We start from the raw sequence: 18,189 nt of genomic DNA on the forward strand, positions 1-18,189 counted from the left end.
ATAAAAAAACAGATACCACGAGAATGTAACCCATTTCTTAACATATACAATGAACCCCTTTGTCTTGAATCACTGAAAGTTCAGTGAAGTCATTGGATTCCTTGCCCCTATAATATACATAACTTTTGTTATCAGTGTGTAGGTTCTTTTTGAGAAAAATGCAAAATGAGTCACAAAATTTATCAGGAGATGTAGTACTACCTTAACAAACAATTAAACTCAATTCATCAGTAACTACATCAAAATATGTATCTTTTCAACCTCATTTACTTAGAATTTTGTTCTTATTTTGAAATTGTTTTATCTACAGATTGGCAGTATGGGATAACAACATCAAACAAGTTCAGATAAACAAAACCTACCAGCTCGCTGACTGTAGAGTGAAGAACTTCAATGGCATATTCCTAGGCACTACAAGACAAACTACAATCAAAAACATTGATGAAATAACCTACAAGCATACCACGGACCAAGAAAATGAAACTCTGATTAACCCTAACAACATAACAGAATTTCAAGCATTTATCCAAGGCATTGGAAACATAACAACCTACAAGTCATGTCACAGCTGCCACCATAAGACAACCGAAGAGTCCAATCCCTCTTTTGTGTATTGTGAAAATTGCAAACGCACAAGAGTGAGCAAGCATTGTAACACAGAATTCTCATGCAATGTAGAATTATCCAACAACCATAGTTACTTGCTCTTTGGTTCTCAGATCATCAACATCATTTCAGAAATTCCAACAACAGCAGAAAATATAAAGGAACTCACATTTATACAGCAGAGCAAATTATCAAACAATTATCTCAACACCAAATGTGTTCAAAGAATCTTATAACACCACATCACAGGTCAAATATTTATATATATTTTCTTCAAAAATGTCCAAATAAAACAGCGGTAAAAAACAAGATACATTTCATTATTATTATTATATTTACTTATCAAAAGATGTAATTTTTTACAATCATTTATACACTTTATAATCATTAATCAAAGTTTACTTTTCAAAGAATGATCCAAAAATACTCTTTAATTTTTTACCATGAAAATGAAGATCTAATATAATTGATCCATGGTTTACTTTGTATTGTTAAAGAAAAATCAATTTCTCAACAAAAATGTTGTTATATCTTATACAGAATATTACGTCACCCATTACATCAAACCTAACAGTTGTTTTACAGAAAGGAAAACGAGCAAGGTACACCAACTTGATGTGGGGAAACAAGTAAAATACAGACTAGACAATATGCAGGGGGGGCAAAACCAGCAAATGTAGGCATAGGAAGTAAGCAAAGTTCGATAGCCAAAATTACCAGTTCCAAGGCTCACAAAAGTGCTAAACCTGCAAAAACAACAAGGATCAATGGTAATACAAAACTGCACTAGAACATGTGATGAAAATCACTGTGCATATAAACAGACACGCTAAACCAAACATCCAGAGTAGGCACAAAATAAGCAAAGTTCGATGGCCAAAATTGCCAATTCCAGAGCCCACAAAAGTGTCAGGAAAACAGTACACTGGAAGTGATGAAAATCACTGTGTACATAGCAGTCAAACAAAAAAAAGACAAAAAACAACCGACGTTTCGAGCAGATAAACTGCTCTTCTTCAGGGACAGACAACAAAATATAAAAGCAAACAACAAAAAACTACATGCTGTAATTTAAAAACAAATTCAAGTCAAAAACTGAAGGCAATGCAAGTTCAAATAGAACTCAGTAGCAAACAAGATAAGCTCAGAGCAAAATAAGCATGTCTTACTTCAATGAAGCACAGTTTACTACAGTGAGAAACTGGAAAGCATTATGTAAATAAGCACGACCACAGGACAATAGGGTATTGTCCTAATTGACAGGAAGTAGATGTCAAGAGGGGTCGTAGTCAATAGAAGAGGAAGAGAATGAATAGAGGGAGATAAGTGGGCCAATGTCACTCAAATTTAAAAGAGAAGAGTCATGCATATTACAAAACAATTAATTTAAATACATATATGTTAAAAAAGAGAGAAAAAATACAGCAAAATTGCTGAATAAAACACAAGTTGAGGAAAGTCTCAAATATTAGAGTGTAGTATGCATACAGAAAGAGGGGGGTAGAAAAACAAGTAACTGCAGTTCATGTGGATAGGCCTGCAGTGAAGTGGTAAAGCCAAAAATCACTAAAACCAAAGCACAGTAAAATACCGTTACAAATTAGCATGAAATATGCTAAAATAGGTAGTGATACAAGGTCTACTAAAAGATGGAAAAACATAGGCAAGCAAGGAGGCCTACAGTGAGAATGCCAAATGTGAATTGACACATCAAGCATGTACAATACATGTAGATCCAGTAGTAAATGAAAAAGTAATTAGAAAAGATATGCGTGGTGCAATAAATATTATACATGTAGGCCTGCAAAATACATGTGTTAAGAAAAGTGAAAAGCCAATAATTGCTGAATCAAAACACAAGTTGAGGAAGGTCACATATATAATAAAATGGCAGTATGCATACTATGCATGCAGAAAAGGGGGGGTAGGTTTGGAAGTAGAAAAACAGATAAAGTAAATGCATATGAGCTCATATGGACCGTGCATGATAAAACCAATGCTCAGTGCATGTAAAGACCTGTAGATGACAGTGGAAAGCCAACAAATCACTAAAACCAAAGAACAGTGAAATACCGTAACAAATTGACATGAAATATGCCAAAATAGGTAGTGATAAAAGGTCTATACAAGCAAGCAAGGAGGGAGGCCTACAGTGGTATGAAAGCCACATGTGAGTTGACCCATCAAACATGTAGGCCTACATGTACATGTATGTCAAATACATGTGTTGACGCAAGTAAGATCCATAGGCCAAATAAGGATACACTGGCACGTTAATCTTTAACATTTAAGCCAAGTGGTTGGGTTGTCTTAAGTTTAGAGATCCAGTCTTTCTCAAGTTTCTTTCGCATGAACGTGTCAGTCTTAGGGGGTTTGTCAATACCCATGACAGATATGTGACTAGCAGAATGTCCTGGGAGGTTGAAATGTTTGGCTACTGGTGTATTTCTGTTAAGGCGAGCATCGGCGCAATGCTCACCCAGTCTGGTTGACAGGCTACGACCAGTCTCTCCCACGTACTGAACTTGGCAATTAGCACAAGTGATGAGATAGATCACATTCTCACTCTGACAACTGATGTGTTTGTGGATGTCATGGCTTTCACCTGTGGAAGAACTAGTGAAAGACGATCCTTCCTTAGTATGTTTGACTGGTGGGCCCGGGTGGATGTCATGTTCACATGACTTACAAGATCCACATGCAATAGAGCCTCTAGGAGGAGGTTGGTCTGGAGGCAGGGATGAACGTACAATCATGTCCTTGATGTTAGTGCTTCTGCGATAAGCGACCATGGGTAGGTTGGGAATAGCCTTCTTACATCTATCAGAAGAATGCAAGATACGCAAGTGTTTGTGAAGTATCTGAGAAAGTTTAGGAAGCGATGGATGGTAAGTGATGACCAGAGGAATGCGTTCTGGATTATCAGAGTCTGGCGTACGAGGCACTAGAGCGTCAGATCTAGGAATCTCTAGAGCTTTGCTGATTTGCCTGTTGATAACAGAGCCAGGATAACCTCTGGCCTTAAGAAAGCCTTCAAGTTCATCTTTTCTCTTCTGAAGCGTCTCGGGAGAGGAGCAGATACGATTCAACCGGAAAGCCAAGCTGTACGGAAGACTTGACTTGGTATGCTTGGGATGACAGGAAGTCCAGTGAAGAAACTGGTGTGAGTCAGTGGGTTTAGAGTACAGGTCCGTATGGAGAGTATCATCTCTGATGGATACCAGTACATCCAAGAAGGGTATTTCCTTGATAGAGGATTCAGAGGTAAACTTAATTGTTGGATGGAAAGAATTGCACAAGGTTACAAAGTGCTGAAGTTCATCCGGACCATGTGTCCACAGAAAGAAAATATCATCGATATATCTCATCCACATGAGGGGTTTCTTGGGTATAGAGGAGAGCAGACGTTCTTCTAGACGGCCCATGAAAAGGCAAGCCATAGAGGGCGCCATTTTCGTACCCATACTGGTCCCAAATATCTGCTTGTAGTTTGTGCCGTCAAATGTGAAATTATTGCAAGTAAGAACAATATCCATGAGGTCACAAAAAGCATCAAGTTGGTCAGAAGAATATGCGGGTTCAAGAAAAGAACGGCATGCATCTATACCCTCTTGTGCCGGGATATTAGTGTAGAGGGCTGAAACATCCATAGTGCAAAGCATGGTGTTAGGCGCAAGGGACCCTTGTGCATTAACAGCCTGTATCTTGCGTAGGAAGTCCATGTCATCCTGAACATAAGATGGCAAGGATGAGACATGTGGTTTGAGATGGTGGTCAATGAAAAGAGAAACCCTTTCTGTGACGCTGCCATTGGCACTAACTATAGGACGGCCAGGTAGTATAGTGTCAAAATGCTTGTGAATCTTAGGCAGTGTGTAAAATCTACCTGGTTTGGGACGTTTGGGAGTGAGAGCAACCTTGTGATCATGATCTATTAGGTCCACTTCCAAGGCTTTGTTAAGACCTTTACATACACGCTTGCTAAATTTAGTGGTGGGGTCATGATCAAGCTTTTGGTAGTGATCAGAGTTGTTGAGTTGTCTCAAACACTCATGAACATAACTTTCCCTGTCTTGGATGACTACAGCAGAACCTTTATCAGCCTCCTTGATAACAATACTCCGATTATTTTTGATATCATGCAGAGCCTTATTCTCATCACGCGAGATGTTCCGATATGTTTTAGGCTTTATCCCTTGGATAATGTCAGCCTTCACTTCAGTGATATAAGCATCAAGAAAAGGATCTTGACCAGCATTGGGTGTGAAAATACTTTCCCGTTTCAAGAGGGGATGATTAAGCAGACTTTCATTGGTCGTAGGAGTGGTGTTAGTGTTCTCCTCATCGTCTCTGTGAAAGTGAACTTTAAGACGAAGTCGACGGGCAAATTTATCCAAGTCTGTTCGAAGCTCAAGATCATCTAGAGAGGTACTTGTTGGACAAAATTTAAGCCCACGGGATAGAACAGAGACTTCATGTTCGTTAAGACTGTGGGAGGACAGGTTGACAACACTCTTGTTATCAGTGATAGGGGCTATTTTGGCACGATGCCGATAAGCTCGTTTCACCCAACGCCGTTTATGAGTTCTAGTTGGTGCCGGTGTGGGTCTGTGAATAGGTCTACAATCCTGGTGAACGTTGTTATTGATGGCATTAAGGATGGAACCTTGCACATTAGATTTGTCACCACTAATCATAGTAGGACGGTTAGACTCGTCGATATAGTGGTGAGCACCAGTGGATGAGTGTGCAATGCTGATGTTATCATGGAGTTTGCGACATTTCTGAGTTAGAAGCTCGAGTTGTAGTTTAGAGCCCATTTCTTTGAGTTTCATAAGGATGGCTGAAAAGATACCGGGGTTAACCAGAGAAGATAAAACACGACAGAGAGATAAAAATTCAGTAGACTGTTGTTGAACAGCATTGAGAGAATCTATAATGAGAATATCGAGAAGCTTGCTGGATGTAGAAAGAAAAGCTTCATCAACCAGGTCAGAACAAAGCCCACTTGTGGTATTGATGTGGTTACTAATCAACAATCCTTTAGGGATGAGTTTGATAGATCTGAGGGTATTAAGAAAATCATGATTGGAAGTATGACGCAGGATTTTTTCTTGCGTTTTTCGAAGCTGATTGAAGACAAGACGGATTTGGGGATGTAGACAAGAGACAAACGAGAGGGGTCCTAGGTCCGGAACCATGACGGCTGCAGGGGATCACCAGCAAAATCAGAAAAAGTGGGTAATGGTGAATCCAACGGACGAGGACACAAAACACATCAAGGATCAATAAATGATACAAGAGGATACCTTGAATATAAACAACAGAAAGGAAAACGAGCAAGGTACACCAACTTGATGTGGGGAAACAAGTAAAATACAGACTAGACAATATGCAGGGGGGGGGCAAAACCAGCAAATGTAGGCATAGGAAGTAAGCAAAGTTCGATAGCCAAAATTACCAGTTCCAAGGCTCACAAAAGTGCTAAACCTGCAAAAACAACAAGGATCAATGGTAATACAAAACTGCACTAGAACATGTGATGAAAATCACTGTGCATATAAACAGACACGCTAAACCAAACATCCAGAGTAGGCACAAAATAAGCAAAGTTCGATAAAAAAAAATTGCCAATTCCAGAGCCCACAAAAGTGTCAGGAAAACAGTACACTGGAAGTGATGAAAATCACTGTGTACATAGCAGTCGAACACTAAACGGACAAAAAACAACCGACGTTTCGAGCAGATAAACTGCTCTTCTTCAGGGACAGACAACAAAATATAAAAGCAAACAACAAAAACTACATGCTGTAATTTAAAAACAAATTCAAGTCAAAAACTGAAGGCAATGCAAGTTCAAATAGAACTCAGTAGCAAACAAGATAAGCTCAGAGCAAAATAAGCATGTCTTACTTCAATGAAGCACAGTTTACTACAGTGAGAAACTGGAAAGCATTATGTAAATAAGCACGACCACAGGACAATAGGGTATTGTCCTAATTGACAGGAAGTAGATGTCAAGAGGGGTCGTAGTCAATAGAAGAGGAAGAGAATGAGTAGGGGGAGATAGGTGAGCTAATGTCACTCAAATTTAAAAGAGAAGAGTCATGCATATTACAAAACAATTAATTTAAATACATATATGTTAAAAAAGAGAGAAAAAAATGACTTAGTTGTTTTACCTTACTTGTTAAATCAAATACAAAAAGTGAAAGAAATTCAAATTTCTATTTGAATTTTTTAAAATTATTTTGAAGCAACCCAACAACTAGTTGATTTTGATATAATGTGTCACATATTTCTTTCTCAAAGTATTTTAAAGTATTATATCATCACCCTCATAACCAAACTACTTAAGTCATTATTATATGTTTCTCATTTGCAATTTGGATTTTCTGAGTGATACATTAATCAAATTTCCAGCCACATTCTTCATTAACTTCTGCAATATTCACAAGTTAATGAAGAATGTGCCTGGAAATTTCATTAATTATAGGTTTATTACTCTAAAAATAAATTACAAAGGAGAAACATATAATAATGACTTAGGCAGCTTGGTTGTGAGCGTTACAATATTTGAAAATTGTATGTACTAATAAAAAAAACACATTTTAATAGTCATCTGTACATTTTATAATCATGTAAATCAAAGTTTAATTTTTCAACAATAAAACAGCTTTCATAAAATAAGACATGTTTACATAATGTTGTAATTATTTCCATATGAAGTTGTAAACCCCAGTTTAAATCTGCTCAACCAGATATACTTATTTTTAACAGACGAACCAACATTGCAAGAAGATTTGCGACTGAAACCTTCAGTTTTCAACTGGGTTGTTTAATAACAACTTAAATAAGCCCTTCACTCCAAATTCTGCAAAATGTATACCCATTTAAACTTCTCATGCAATGCCATCCCTAACATTACATTCAAATAATAATTACATTGTAAATTGGAACTGACACCAATTTTTTTCAGGAATACTTGTTTGGAAAGGACAATGATAGCTTTTTACTGTATTAGAGAGAAGGAGATTTTAATTTATGTTCTTAAGCATTTTTCTAGTTGTGAAAAGGGTAAAAATAGTGAAAATTTGGTCAATTCATATTTTGGTCGTTGTCATGGAAACCATAGGTGAAGTTGTACAAATTTAACCAAGTTTATACATGTCTAACCATGTTCAAAGTGTAAAGACAATTTATTTTGCACAGTCTGCCATCACAGCTTTGATTTAGTACATGAAAATACTGGAGTAATTAAAATTACTCCAGTAATATCCATGGATGCATTTTATCCATAACCATTCACGATTCAAGATGTACGAGTTTGCCTTGTATTTCATGGACACATCATACATGATGTATAAATGGATATAGTAATAATCATGGACTGATGCATTTTAACCGTAACCATATATTCACGATTCAAGATCCACGTTTTTGCCTTGAATTTCATGGACACATCATGTATGATATAGGCCAATTGGATATACTAATTACACCAGTAATAATCATGGATGCATTTTAACCGTAACCATTCACGGTTCAAGATGTCAATTTTTGACCAACTATTCACATCATTATCAGTCGAAGTGTGGTATGGGAGGCTCGCTTCTTCCTGGGTCTGTGAATAAAAGAACAAATCATTATAATAATGGCATGGTAAATTAAAATGTTCTGCGCTCAACATCACTATACTGCGCACAAAAAGTATCTTGACACTTAAAAAAGCCCATGATTCAAGAATTAAATAGTATTTGGACTTATTTGCGTTTTGGGCTTGAACTTTTCACTTTTGTACACATTTCAATGGAGAATGAATAATTCAAATCGACGTGAGTTCCTCAAGTGCGTGTGGTCGGTCGGTCAAAATGCGCGAAAGTCAAGTTTTGCTCCTATGCCATTGAACACCAACAATGTCTAGAGATATTAATATTTAAGAGCAGGCCGGTCAGTGTCAAGACTTTTACAGTTCCTCTAACACCCCAGGGTGTATATCTTTCCATTGGCTCTGAGTAGGTCCTATTTACCCCACATCTAGGACTTACAACTTAACAGTGGCTCTGGGTAGGTCATATTCGCCCCAGGGCCTGCAACTTACCATTGGCTCTGGCTAGGTCCTATTTGCCCCATATCTATTACCTATATATATAGGACCTGTAACTTATCATTGGCTCTGGGTAGGCCCTGTAAAGTGTGCCTGTGCGTAGCGCACCATAAACCCCACCCCTAGAGCCAACAACTTACCATTGGCTCTGGGTAGGTCCGAAGATATCCTTTTCTATTGATATGCTCAGCAAATGTTGTCTTCAATATGGTTTTATCAGAGGATGAAAGGCATTGTGCACATAGCTGACATTCCTGTGTGGATGGAATAAAAACAAAACAATAAACGAACAAACAAAACGAAACGAGGGTATGGCATAATGACTGTCATAAATGCCATATACCGTTATCATGGTTATATGCCGTAGGTCTATGACACTGCCATAAATGGACAAATTGACATATGTCAGTTTCTTTCAGCGAAATTGGCATATGTCGATTTGCATATCAATGGCAGCGATCGCACGTTATATACGTCGTGTACATGTATAGCTATGGGTCTTCCCTATCCAGTGATACTAAAAATAATAAGCACAAACATTCTATACATGTCGTTATCGTCATAATGTGAGACCGCCCTTGCATTCTGGCTATGTACAAAAGTCATGTTAGACAAAATTTAATTTCGGGTAAACATTCTACGAACATGCAATGTTCCCCTGCTAAGTTTTTTCTAAATGAAAGGAAATGACTATTTCAACCTAACTACCAAATAAACAGTCGATTACTTTTACAAGAAAATGAAATCATTGATTTTACTGTAGTAACCTATGGTGGGCCTTACCAACCCCTAACCCTCCTCTATGGTCTTTTTTGGTGTGTGGGTCATATTTCATGCAAAAATAATAATAAATAAATGAAAAGTGATTAAGTGAAAATGTGATTTCAATCAAGCATTTCACTGTTCGTAGTGAATCAAGGCTCTCTGGATGACGGCGTGCTACCGTTCATACTACAATTCATTCATACAAATATCAAACTCACTCGATAGTATCGATCATAAGGTATATTCAAGCCAAATTTGAGCACCATCCGGCTATTTTCCCTATATGTACCATACAAGTTTTCATAAATATTGGTCATAATGCCCATATTTGGCAAATTATACACAAGTGTGCTAGAAATTCCATGTCATTTTTTGACACGGAAAACAGCTAGCTTCTCTTTGATGTTTACTGAGGTATGGAGAGTGTGGCCTTCAACACGTAAAATTGGGAAGGCTATTTAGCATAACAAAGGGTTAGTTCCCGATACACTGTGGAGCAAGGAAAGTGGATATTTACATAGTGGTTATTTGCATAGTAAATACAGGGTGTCCCAGAATGATCTATACCGGAAAAGATGAAATTTTTTAGGTATGAAGGGCATGTTTATTGGTCATATTGTTTTGCATTTTAAGTTCTACATATATTTAGCTTTCTCAGATTTTTTAGATTTTAAAGATTGGAAGTTTTTAGTAGAAGTTATAGAAGATTGCGTAAAAATGGTGAATTCTAAGTTTTGACAATGCAACCTATTTTGAAAATCTGTAAAATTACTAACCGTTCAGCACAAAGTTATTTGGAAAAAGTTATGCAGGTATTTTAGTTGTGCCCGTTCATATTTCCACTAAATATCCGATATCCATCTATTATTTATGACGTTACGAATCAGTTAAAGAATGAAAGTTGTTTGATTGACATTAAATGTACATAAAAAGATCCATGAGTTGATCAAGTGTGTTGTGCCATTTTTCAAGGGTATGCGAGTCGTTTGCGCTGAAATTGAAAAGCAGGTTTTTCATCGATTTTACATTATTCCATGCCAAGCCAAAACAAATAAAGGTAGCGTGCTGAAATTAACAGAATAAGTAGGAGACATGTCCAACATTATAATACAGGTATCAAAAATAGATACACTGCCCGTCTTCTATTTTTAGTTATTTTTGCAAACACGGTACAAATCATTCTGGGACACCCTGTACACTATGGTGCTCCAATTGTATTAGCTGTGGACAGCGAGATGTAAATTGGGTGATAATGTCACAGCTCATTAGAGTTTGTCACTCGGTCTGTGCCAACTTGTTGTAATGCTTAAAAGTTACCTTTCCCTCTCTGATAAAGTCCTGGCTACGCTACTGGTCTCACCTTGTCTTTGCAATGTTGGCATCGCTGTTCATAGCAAACTCCTCTCAATATGTTCACATTACCATCACGTACCCTATTCAAATCAAACATATTAAACAACGGTTAGAATTGGCTTTAAATTACAAAAGTTTTGTTAAAGTGATATGTATACCATGTACGATTTCTGTCAAATTTTAATTTTGTTATTTTTACCAAAATGCTGAAATAATATTAGTAATGGTTCCTGTTCATTTTAAGGGTGGTCTTTACCCTGGAATTATCGAAACTTTTGGGCCTCATAACTGCTTAATTATTGGGTCTAAAGTATATAAAAGTATACATAAAGTTTTGAATTAAATCAAATACTGGAACTTACATTTTTTGCAACTTGCTACGTTGCGTCTGAAACCATCAGACTTCATCAGGCAACTGACCCGCTGGGCTGGTCATGTGACACTTCGAGACGGCTAGGGATCGTCTTACTGGCCCGGTCCCATGCGTGAGATAAGTTGTGTCTCAGTCCCCCTTTCTTGTTAAGTGACGGCTGCTCTACTCTCTCCCAGATGGCTTCCTTGATGCCTCTCCTATGCCACTGTTCCTCCTTATCGAGAATCACTGCGTCCTCGGTGTCAATATTATGACCAGTGTCTTTAAGGTGAATGTACACGGCGGAGTTCTGGGCCTCGTTTGAACTGGGCCTCCTATGTTGATTGAGTCTAGCTTTCAAGGCTTGTTTTGTTTCGCCAACGTAGGCAGCAGAACAATCAGCGTCACCGCACACTAATCCATACACTAAGTTTGAGCGTTTTTCTTTTGATTGTTTGTCCTTTACTTGAACGAGCTTGCCACGAAGGGTGTTATTTGGCTTAAACGATGAGGAAATCCCAAAAGCTTTGAGGTGTTTCTTTACACGTTCTGACAGTCCAGCTATATATGGGATTGTGACGCGAGCTTTGTTGGGTTGACCACCATCAGACTGTTTTTGGTCTTTCCTGCTCTTGTTGGCTTTTAGAAAAGCCCAGTTCGGATAACCGCAGTTCTTCAGCGATTCTTTGATGTGGTCTTTCTCCTCTGGGATAAGTTCGTTCTCGCTTATGATGGTATCAGCTCTGTATTGTAAAGTTCTTATTACTCCCAACTTGTGTATCAATGGGTGATGTGATCCAAATTGTAAGTAATGATCGATCCCTAGCCGTCTCAAAGTGTCACATGACCAGCCCAGCGGGTCAGTTGCCTGATGAAGTCTGATGGTTTCAGACGCAACGTAGCAAGTTGCAAAAAATGTAAGTTCCAGTATTTGATTTAATTCAAAACTTTGTGATTTTAACGACTGGATGACTGAGAATATTCACTATTTTGAATAGTATACATATTTAGCAGTGTACTTCGGTTATATCTATAAATGTGCTTTTATAAATGCGCACGTGACCCATGGACACGACATACCAAGCGTGACTAATCCTCGTGCATCGACCACTATACAGAAAAGGATAGGAACTCTGTAGACAAATATCATCAAATTTAAGTATTAATTGAATTGCAAAATTATTACACATTTTGCAATTCCGAATTTGTAATATGTTATCAAAAACAACATTTTGAAAGTATTTGACGACGGAAAAAATATTAAACGACGGAAACGTTTACAATATAATCACAAAGTTGAACAAAATAGACAATTTTGCTGCTCAGCAGTCTCATGTTGTTCCGCCTTTGCATTCAAATGTATAGAAAGACCACTATGTAGAATAATAATTAATAAATTCATCTGAGAGGTCAAATTTGGGCCAAAATGCTCCTTTTTGGAGAAAATCCCCCAAAACGGGTATTTTTTTTTTGGGGGGGGGGGGGCTCAAATTGTTTCGAACTCCATGTTAAACTGCCACATTATTATTTCGGCTTATGGTTTACGTAATATCATGATTTTCATCAGTACCCTAATATATTCATCATGTTCCTCAACTTTTTTGGGAGTTTCTCCAAAACTGAGCATTTGGACCCAAATTTGACCTCACAGATGAATTTATCAAGTCTTATTATATTTTCATGGCTAATTAAGATAATTGGAATATTAAATTTCAGCTAATTTGGATATTATTGATGTTATTATTATGGATGTTCAAATAATTTGTATAGAATTAATCAGATATTTTAGATAATTTGGATAACATTATGGATATTTAAACAACTTGGATATTATAAATCGAATATTTCAGATATTTGTATTATTTTAGATAATTTGGATATCGATATTAATTGTTTAGGCGAATTTGGATAAAATTACTCAGAGAACGGATCGATTGCCCAACAACATCGGCTGATTACGAGATAGTTCCTCGAAAGCGCCCCGGTAAGCGGTAAGCGAAATAAATAAGTAGTTGAAATTTAATTTAAAATCCTTTCATTTTATTACCACATGAATCTGCAATTCTACATAGGCCTATATTATATACGTGCATGTGCATGAGAGTGAGACCGACATACTCAGCAGACAGACAGACAGACACACACCCCGACAGGCAGACAGACATCAAGAGAAGGGAGAAAGAGACAGTGGTACAGTGAGTTAAGAAATAGAAATAATACCATGTCTGTTCGAGAACAGACGGGCAGAGAGACAAAGCTAGAAGCTGAATAGCAGCCAACATGGCCAAGGTACAGACGAACGAGACAGGCAGATAATCATCATAATAGGCCTGTCCAACTTACCTGGCATCGTTGCTTTGTCGTGTCAACTCCATAAGGTTGTATAACGCTCTTGCGATTGCTATGTTAGACATGGGGTTGCGTGTATGAAGTTCGGGAGACAAGTTCGCCTGAAAATTAAATCAATAGATTTGTTAAAACCTATTCTAATAACATTGAATTATAGATTCATTAGGTTTGTTGATATAAATCTTTGCCACTCCCCTCCCCTTTGCACATGCCAAATTTTTGGGATCCCAATTTGCAAACCTTAAATAGTTCAGATATTGCAAGCGCGCGGCGAGCAGAAAATTGGCATAATAGTGCTTGCGTACTGCCAAAAATTGCTTGCTCCCCCCCCCCCTTTGGCTGGACCGGGGTTCCACTGTTTCGGGACCCGATCAGTTCCATGCTAATTGTTATACCGGAATATATCCAGGTTTCGATAATACTGTATAATGGTAACCCTATTAGCTCCTATTCTGCCCAATTGTTGATTCAATCCTTCGCACATTCTCTTTGGTTGAAAGTAGCGCCATGTTGGATTTCGCAGTGACCATGGTGGCAGATTCGCATCAGAGTACGGGCAAATCGCCCTTATACGCTTGTGTATACGCCCCGCGGGATTAGTGCGCGCGATTTGAATCTGCCACTGCGAAATCCACCATAGCGTTTATTCTAAACTTGAGACGAGACGAGACAGACTATAGTCAAAAATGGCGAGTATTCGGCACTATGCGGAATGACAAATAATAAACAACGAAATATGTTAAGAGACTGGCAACCCATAGGCGAACTATCCCGCCAACTATTAGCCTACCCAAAAACAACAACAGAGTGAGTCGTTAATCCTGTTAACGTATTATACGCTGCATGGGTTGCTGGTACTGGCGCAATTTAGGCATGCCCCCTCCCTTTTCGAGAATCAAAACAAAAAGGAAGAAAAATAAAGAAGAAGGAAAGAAGGGATAAAAAGGAAAAGATAAGACCTTGGCACTTGGCTCAAACCAAAGTAGCGAGAGACCGAAGTCGCAGGGAACCAGCGATACAAACCAACCTGAACGGATACTGTTTTCTTACATACATTGTTTTCCCAAACATACATTAAAGAACTCACCTCTAGAAGATAAGCGTTTAAATCTTCATCCACTATAAAATCCCATCTCGAAAATTCTAACAAATTGGATCTACGTGTAAGGAGAATAATCAAGACTAGTGATGAGACAAAAAAAAAGAAAAAGAAATGTCTTTAAAAAGACAATGCCTCAAGAGATTCCAGCGGGCACCATCTGTAATTTGCCATAAGAGATACTTGAAATGCTAGCTTTAATCCTAGTACAAGGAACTTATACGATGTCCTCATTCACAAACTGATACTATCTGTCCATCGTATAAGACTATTACCGTAAGGCAGCGTATTGAATGAATATTAAACAGTCAAGAATAAGCTCCGCCACCCGCTGTTTCGGATCCCTCACTGTCTCCCAAAACATCAAAAGCGTTGCACGTATACTTACTTAATACTGTCCTTTTTCACATAACGCAGACAAAGTAAGGCCAACTTGCCTACAAATGGTCAAATTTTGGCAAGAAATATCTCTGTGTAATCCTATGCAAGTCCCACATCACATCCATCACATCGATATCGGCGATCGTATTTTTTTACTGAAGTTAGGCTAGGCTGGTTACCACCAGCGTCATGCACGTGACGTGACACAGCTAAAATAATCGACCGGAAATCGGGGATCATTAAAACGTCAACAATTTCAAAATACGCAATGACAGTAAACGTAATGGCGAGCGGTCCGAATTTTGAGCCATACAAGTTTACGTGGTGAACTAGCTTTATTTAAGCCATCTTGCAATGGTAATAATTCTGATGTATTTAATGCAGGAATACTTGCATGCCGGGTGGTAATCCGAATAATCAGTCCCAAAACAAAATATTCATTTACTGACATGATTGATGGACCCTGCATTTTTCAATACACTGATGCTGTAGCCTTCGTACAGAGTGAAGAAGGCTACACACAAGGAAGGCTATAATCACGTATCATGTGCCCCAGATGCGTATAGATAATAGAGGCCCTCCTTCAACTCCCAACTTGTGACCACGGAAATAGCTTAATAACTGTGTAGGAAATTTGAAATTTGGACACCAGAAACTTCAGGTTGAAAGTCAAAAAGTGTCAATTGGTACACCTTGATACAGAAGTTATCATACAGTGATAGTAAGATTTTTTTTTTTAAAATCTCTTTTCTGTAAAATTGATTGCTGTGCTGAAAAATGTTGCATATAATGGGTACTTGCTTTTTTGTACAGTAATTCATTGTAAGGTACCATCAATGATGGTCACAGAATTCGGAAAAATACATTAGACCCATTCCATGTCAACTCCAGGGATGTGCACCGCAGCACCTCTTCAATTTTTTTCTTTTTCTGTGTGGTGGTAGATATTGATGAGAAAGAAAAATCCTAAAATTTGAGCTTCATACTCCATTTCGTTTTCCCGTGGCATCAATTTGAAATTTAGGGGGGTCAGCGTAAAAAATGTGTCGCAACGCGAAAGTTGACGTTTGGAGGTCAATAAATGTATAAAGGAAACCCTTTACAACTTTGAAAAGTATGTATCCTGGGGTACTTATTTGTGTAGAATTCAAATCTGGCATCAGAAAACTTGTAACTCCTTTACTTTAAAAGATATAGGGCCCTCAAAATGCAACTTCGTCCATCCAGGACCAACTTTGGGGGGTCAGAACTCCAAAAGTAAAAATAATTTTACTGTCCATTTTTTTTTGCCAGTCAGAGCCCTTTCGTAGGATATTACTCTTATCCAATATTGAGCCTATTAGAATACTTTTAGCTGAGATATTACCCATGCAAAACCCCAATTTGTACATTTTGACCCCCCCTGACATTTTGATCGACCATCAACTTCAGGTATGTTGAAAATATGTCCTTGGACAACATTTCTGAGAGATATTGGCTTGGGGTCTCGATGGCTTCAACACATCAGTTAGGTTTGCATTCTCCATAGAGTTGTACGTAAGTCATTATACATCATACTGCAGTTACTGTCCGTTTTCCTATACACAATACACAGTGCTCTCACCATTGACGCGTGACCCCTACAAATGATCTACGTTGGAAGAATGGGCACTTGGCTAGTTAACATCACTGTGTGAAAAATAACCAGTCAATATGTTAGGTATTCTCCAAACTTCTAGCAAATATATTTCTCTAACATGACCTAAAATTACAGCTAGGTTAGATGTTCAGAAATAGTCGCACTTTTGTAAAATATGAGTGAGGGCAAGGCATAGCTAGCCAACTCCCCGTGTTAATTGAATGGAGATTTGACCGAAAATATTGGTATCGGACCGCTCACTTCTGAAGGATGCCACAAAAAACGGTACAAGCTACATTTTAACTATTCTCTGGCAATCATCATGATGAGTTTCTGATATAGTATGCCGAAATTGGGTACTGTAGGTGATTGACAAATGGTCGCACTTTTCTGATAAATAAGTGACAGTGAACATGAAATATCAGCGCCCATAAACCCAAGTTAGTAGCTAGTTAGTGGAGGCCGTCACGTGACTGATTATTGATTATTGAAGTGCCTTATTAATAGATACGCACGATTTAGGGCAAGAAAAAAACAAACCGGGATACTTTTGGAGACATCATCATCATCATCATCATCATCATCATCACCATCATCATCGACATCATCATCATCATCACTTTCTACATTTTTTCTAAACAACATAGGGCCTACCGTTTTAATAAGATTTTTTCTTGAAATGCATGTAACTATAATTATTGTTTAGAGCGTGATGAAATAAAACATCACGATTTTCATCACAAAACAAAGTAATAGGCCTACAAAGGAAATACATTTTCAAGAGTGATTGAATAAAACATCACGATTTTCATCACGGAACAAAGTAATACATAAGACATTGTTTGTTTGATTGCAATCAACCGCGACAGTTCGTCTCACACACATAACAATGCACTGCGATCAAATAGGTTGATGACAACATTTGATTGAATGGACTGCACTGCGCCATGATTACGTGCACCGGTTCAAATCCTTTGTTTGGAGCCAATCAATAATTTCACGTACAGCCTCTATGCAAATTAGAGTTTACACACGCTGCAGCTGGGGTAATCGACCGAAGCTTGTTGCCGTTAGTGATCGAATGCATGAGCTTATTTGCTTTACTGAATCGATTTACTGGATTAATTTCCTGTTAACTGGGTTTAATGCCACAAAGGTCGAATCGCCTTTGCCATGGACCATGACTGCATCATGTGCGAAATCAAAAATGTGTACAACTCTATGGAGTAGGCAAACCTAAGTGATGTGTTGAAGCCATCGAGACCCCAAGCCAATATCTCTCAGAAATGTTGTCCAAGGACATATCTTCAACATACCTGAAGTTGATGGTGGGGCAAAATGTCTGACATTGATTTTCAGGGGGGTCAAAATGTACAAAAAATGTACAATTGGGGTTTTGCATGGGTAATATCTCAGCTAAAAGTATTCTAATAGGCTCAATATTGGATAAGAGTAATGTCCTACCAAAGGGCTCTGACTGGCAAAAAAATGGACTATAAAATTATTTTTACTTTTGGAGTTCTGACCCCCCAAAGTTGGTCCTGGATGGACGAAGTTGC

General features: G+C 38.0%; 1 protein-coding gene across 1 annotated transcript in view; it reads right to left on the reverse strand.

The window, feature by feature from the left end:
- Positions 1–7,328: 7,328 nt before the first annotated feature.
- LOC140163089 (probable tubulin polyglutamylase ttll-15) overlaps positions 7,329–18,189 on the reverse strand; it is a 49,486-nt gene continuing 38,625 nt past the window's right edge. The window contains exons 8-12 of the mRNA XM_072186462.1: positions 14,620–14,689; positions 13,527–13,633; positions 10,839–10,911; positions 8,854–8,967; positions 7,329–8,230 (exon numbers count right to left, since the gene is read on the reverse strand). Coding sequence (XP_072042563.1) covers positions 8,099–8,230; positions 8,854–8,967; positions 10,839–10,911; positions 13,527–13,633; positions 14,620–14,689 — 496 coding nt within the window. The 3' untranslated portion in view covers positions 7,329–8,098. The remainder of the gene's footprint in view (positions 8,231–8,853; positions 8,968–10,838; positions 10,912–13,526; positions 13,634–14,619; positions 14,690–18,189) is intronic.

Source organism: Amphiura filiformis, chromosome 10, assembly GCF_039555335.1.
Source record: "Amphiura filiformis chromosome 10, Afil_fr2py, whole genome shotgun sequence".
Lineage (NCBI taxonomy): Eukaryota > Metazoa > Echinodermata > Ophiuroidea > Amphilepidida > Amphiuridae > Amphiura > Amphiura filiformis.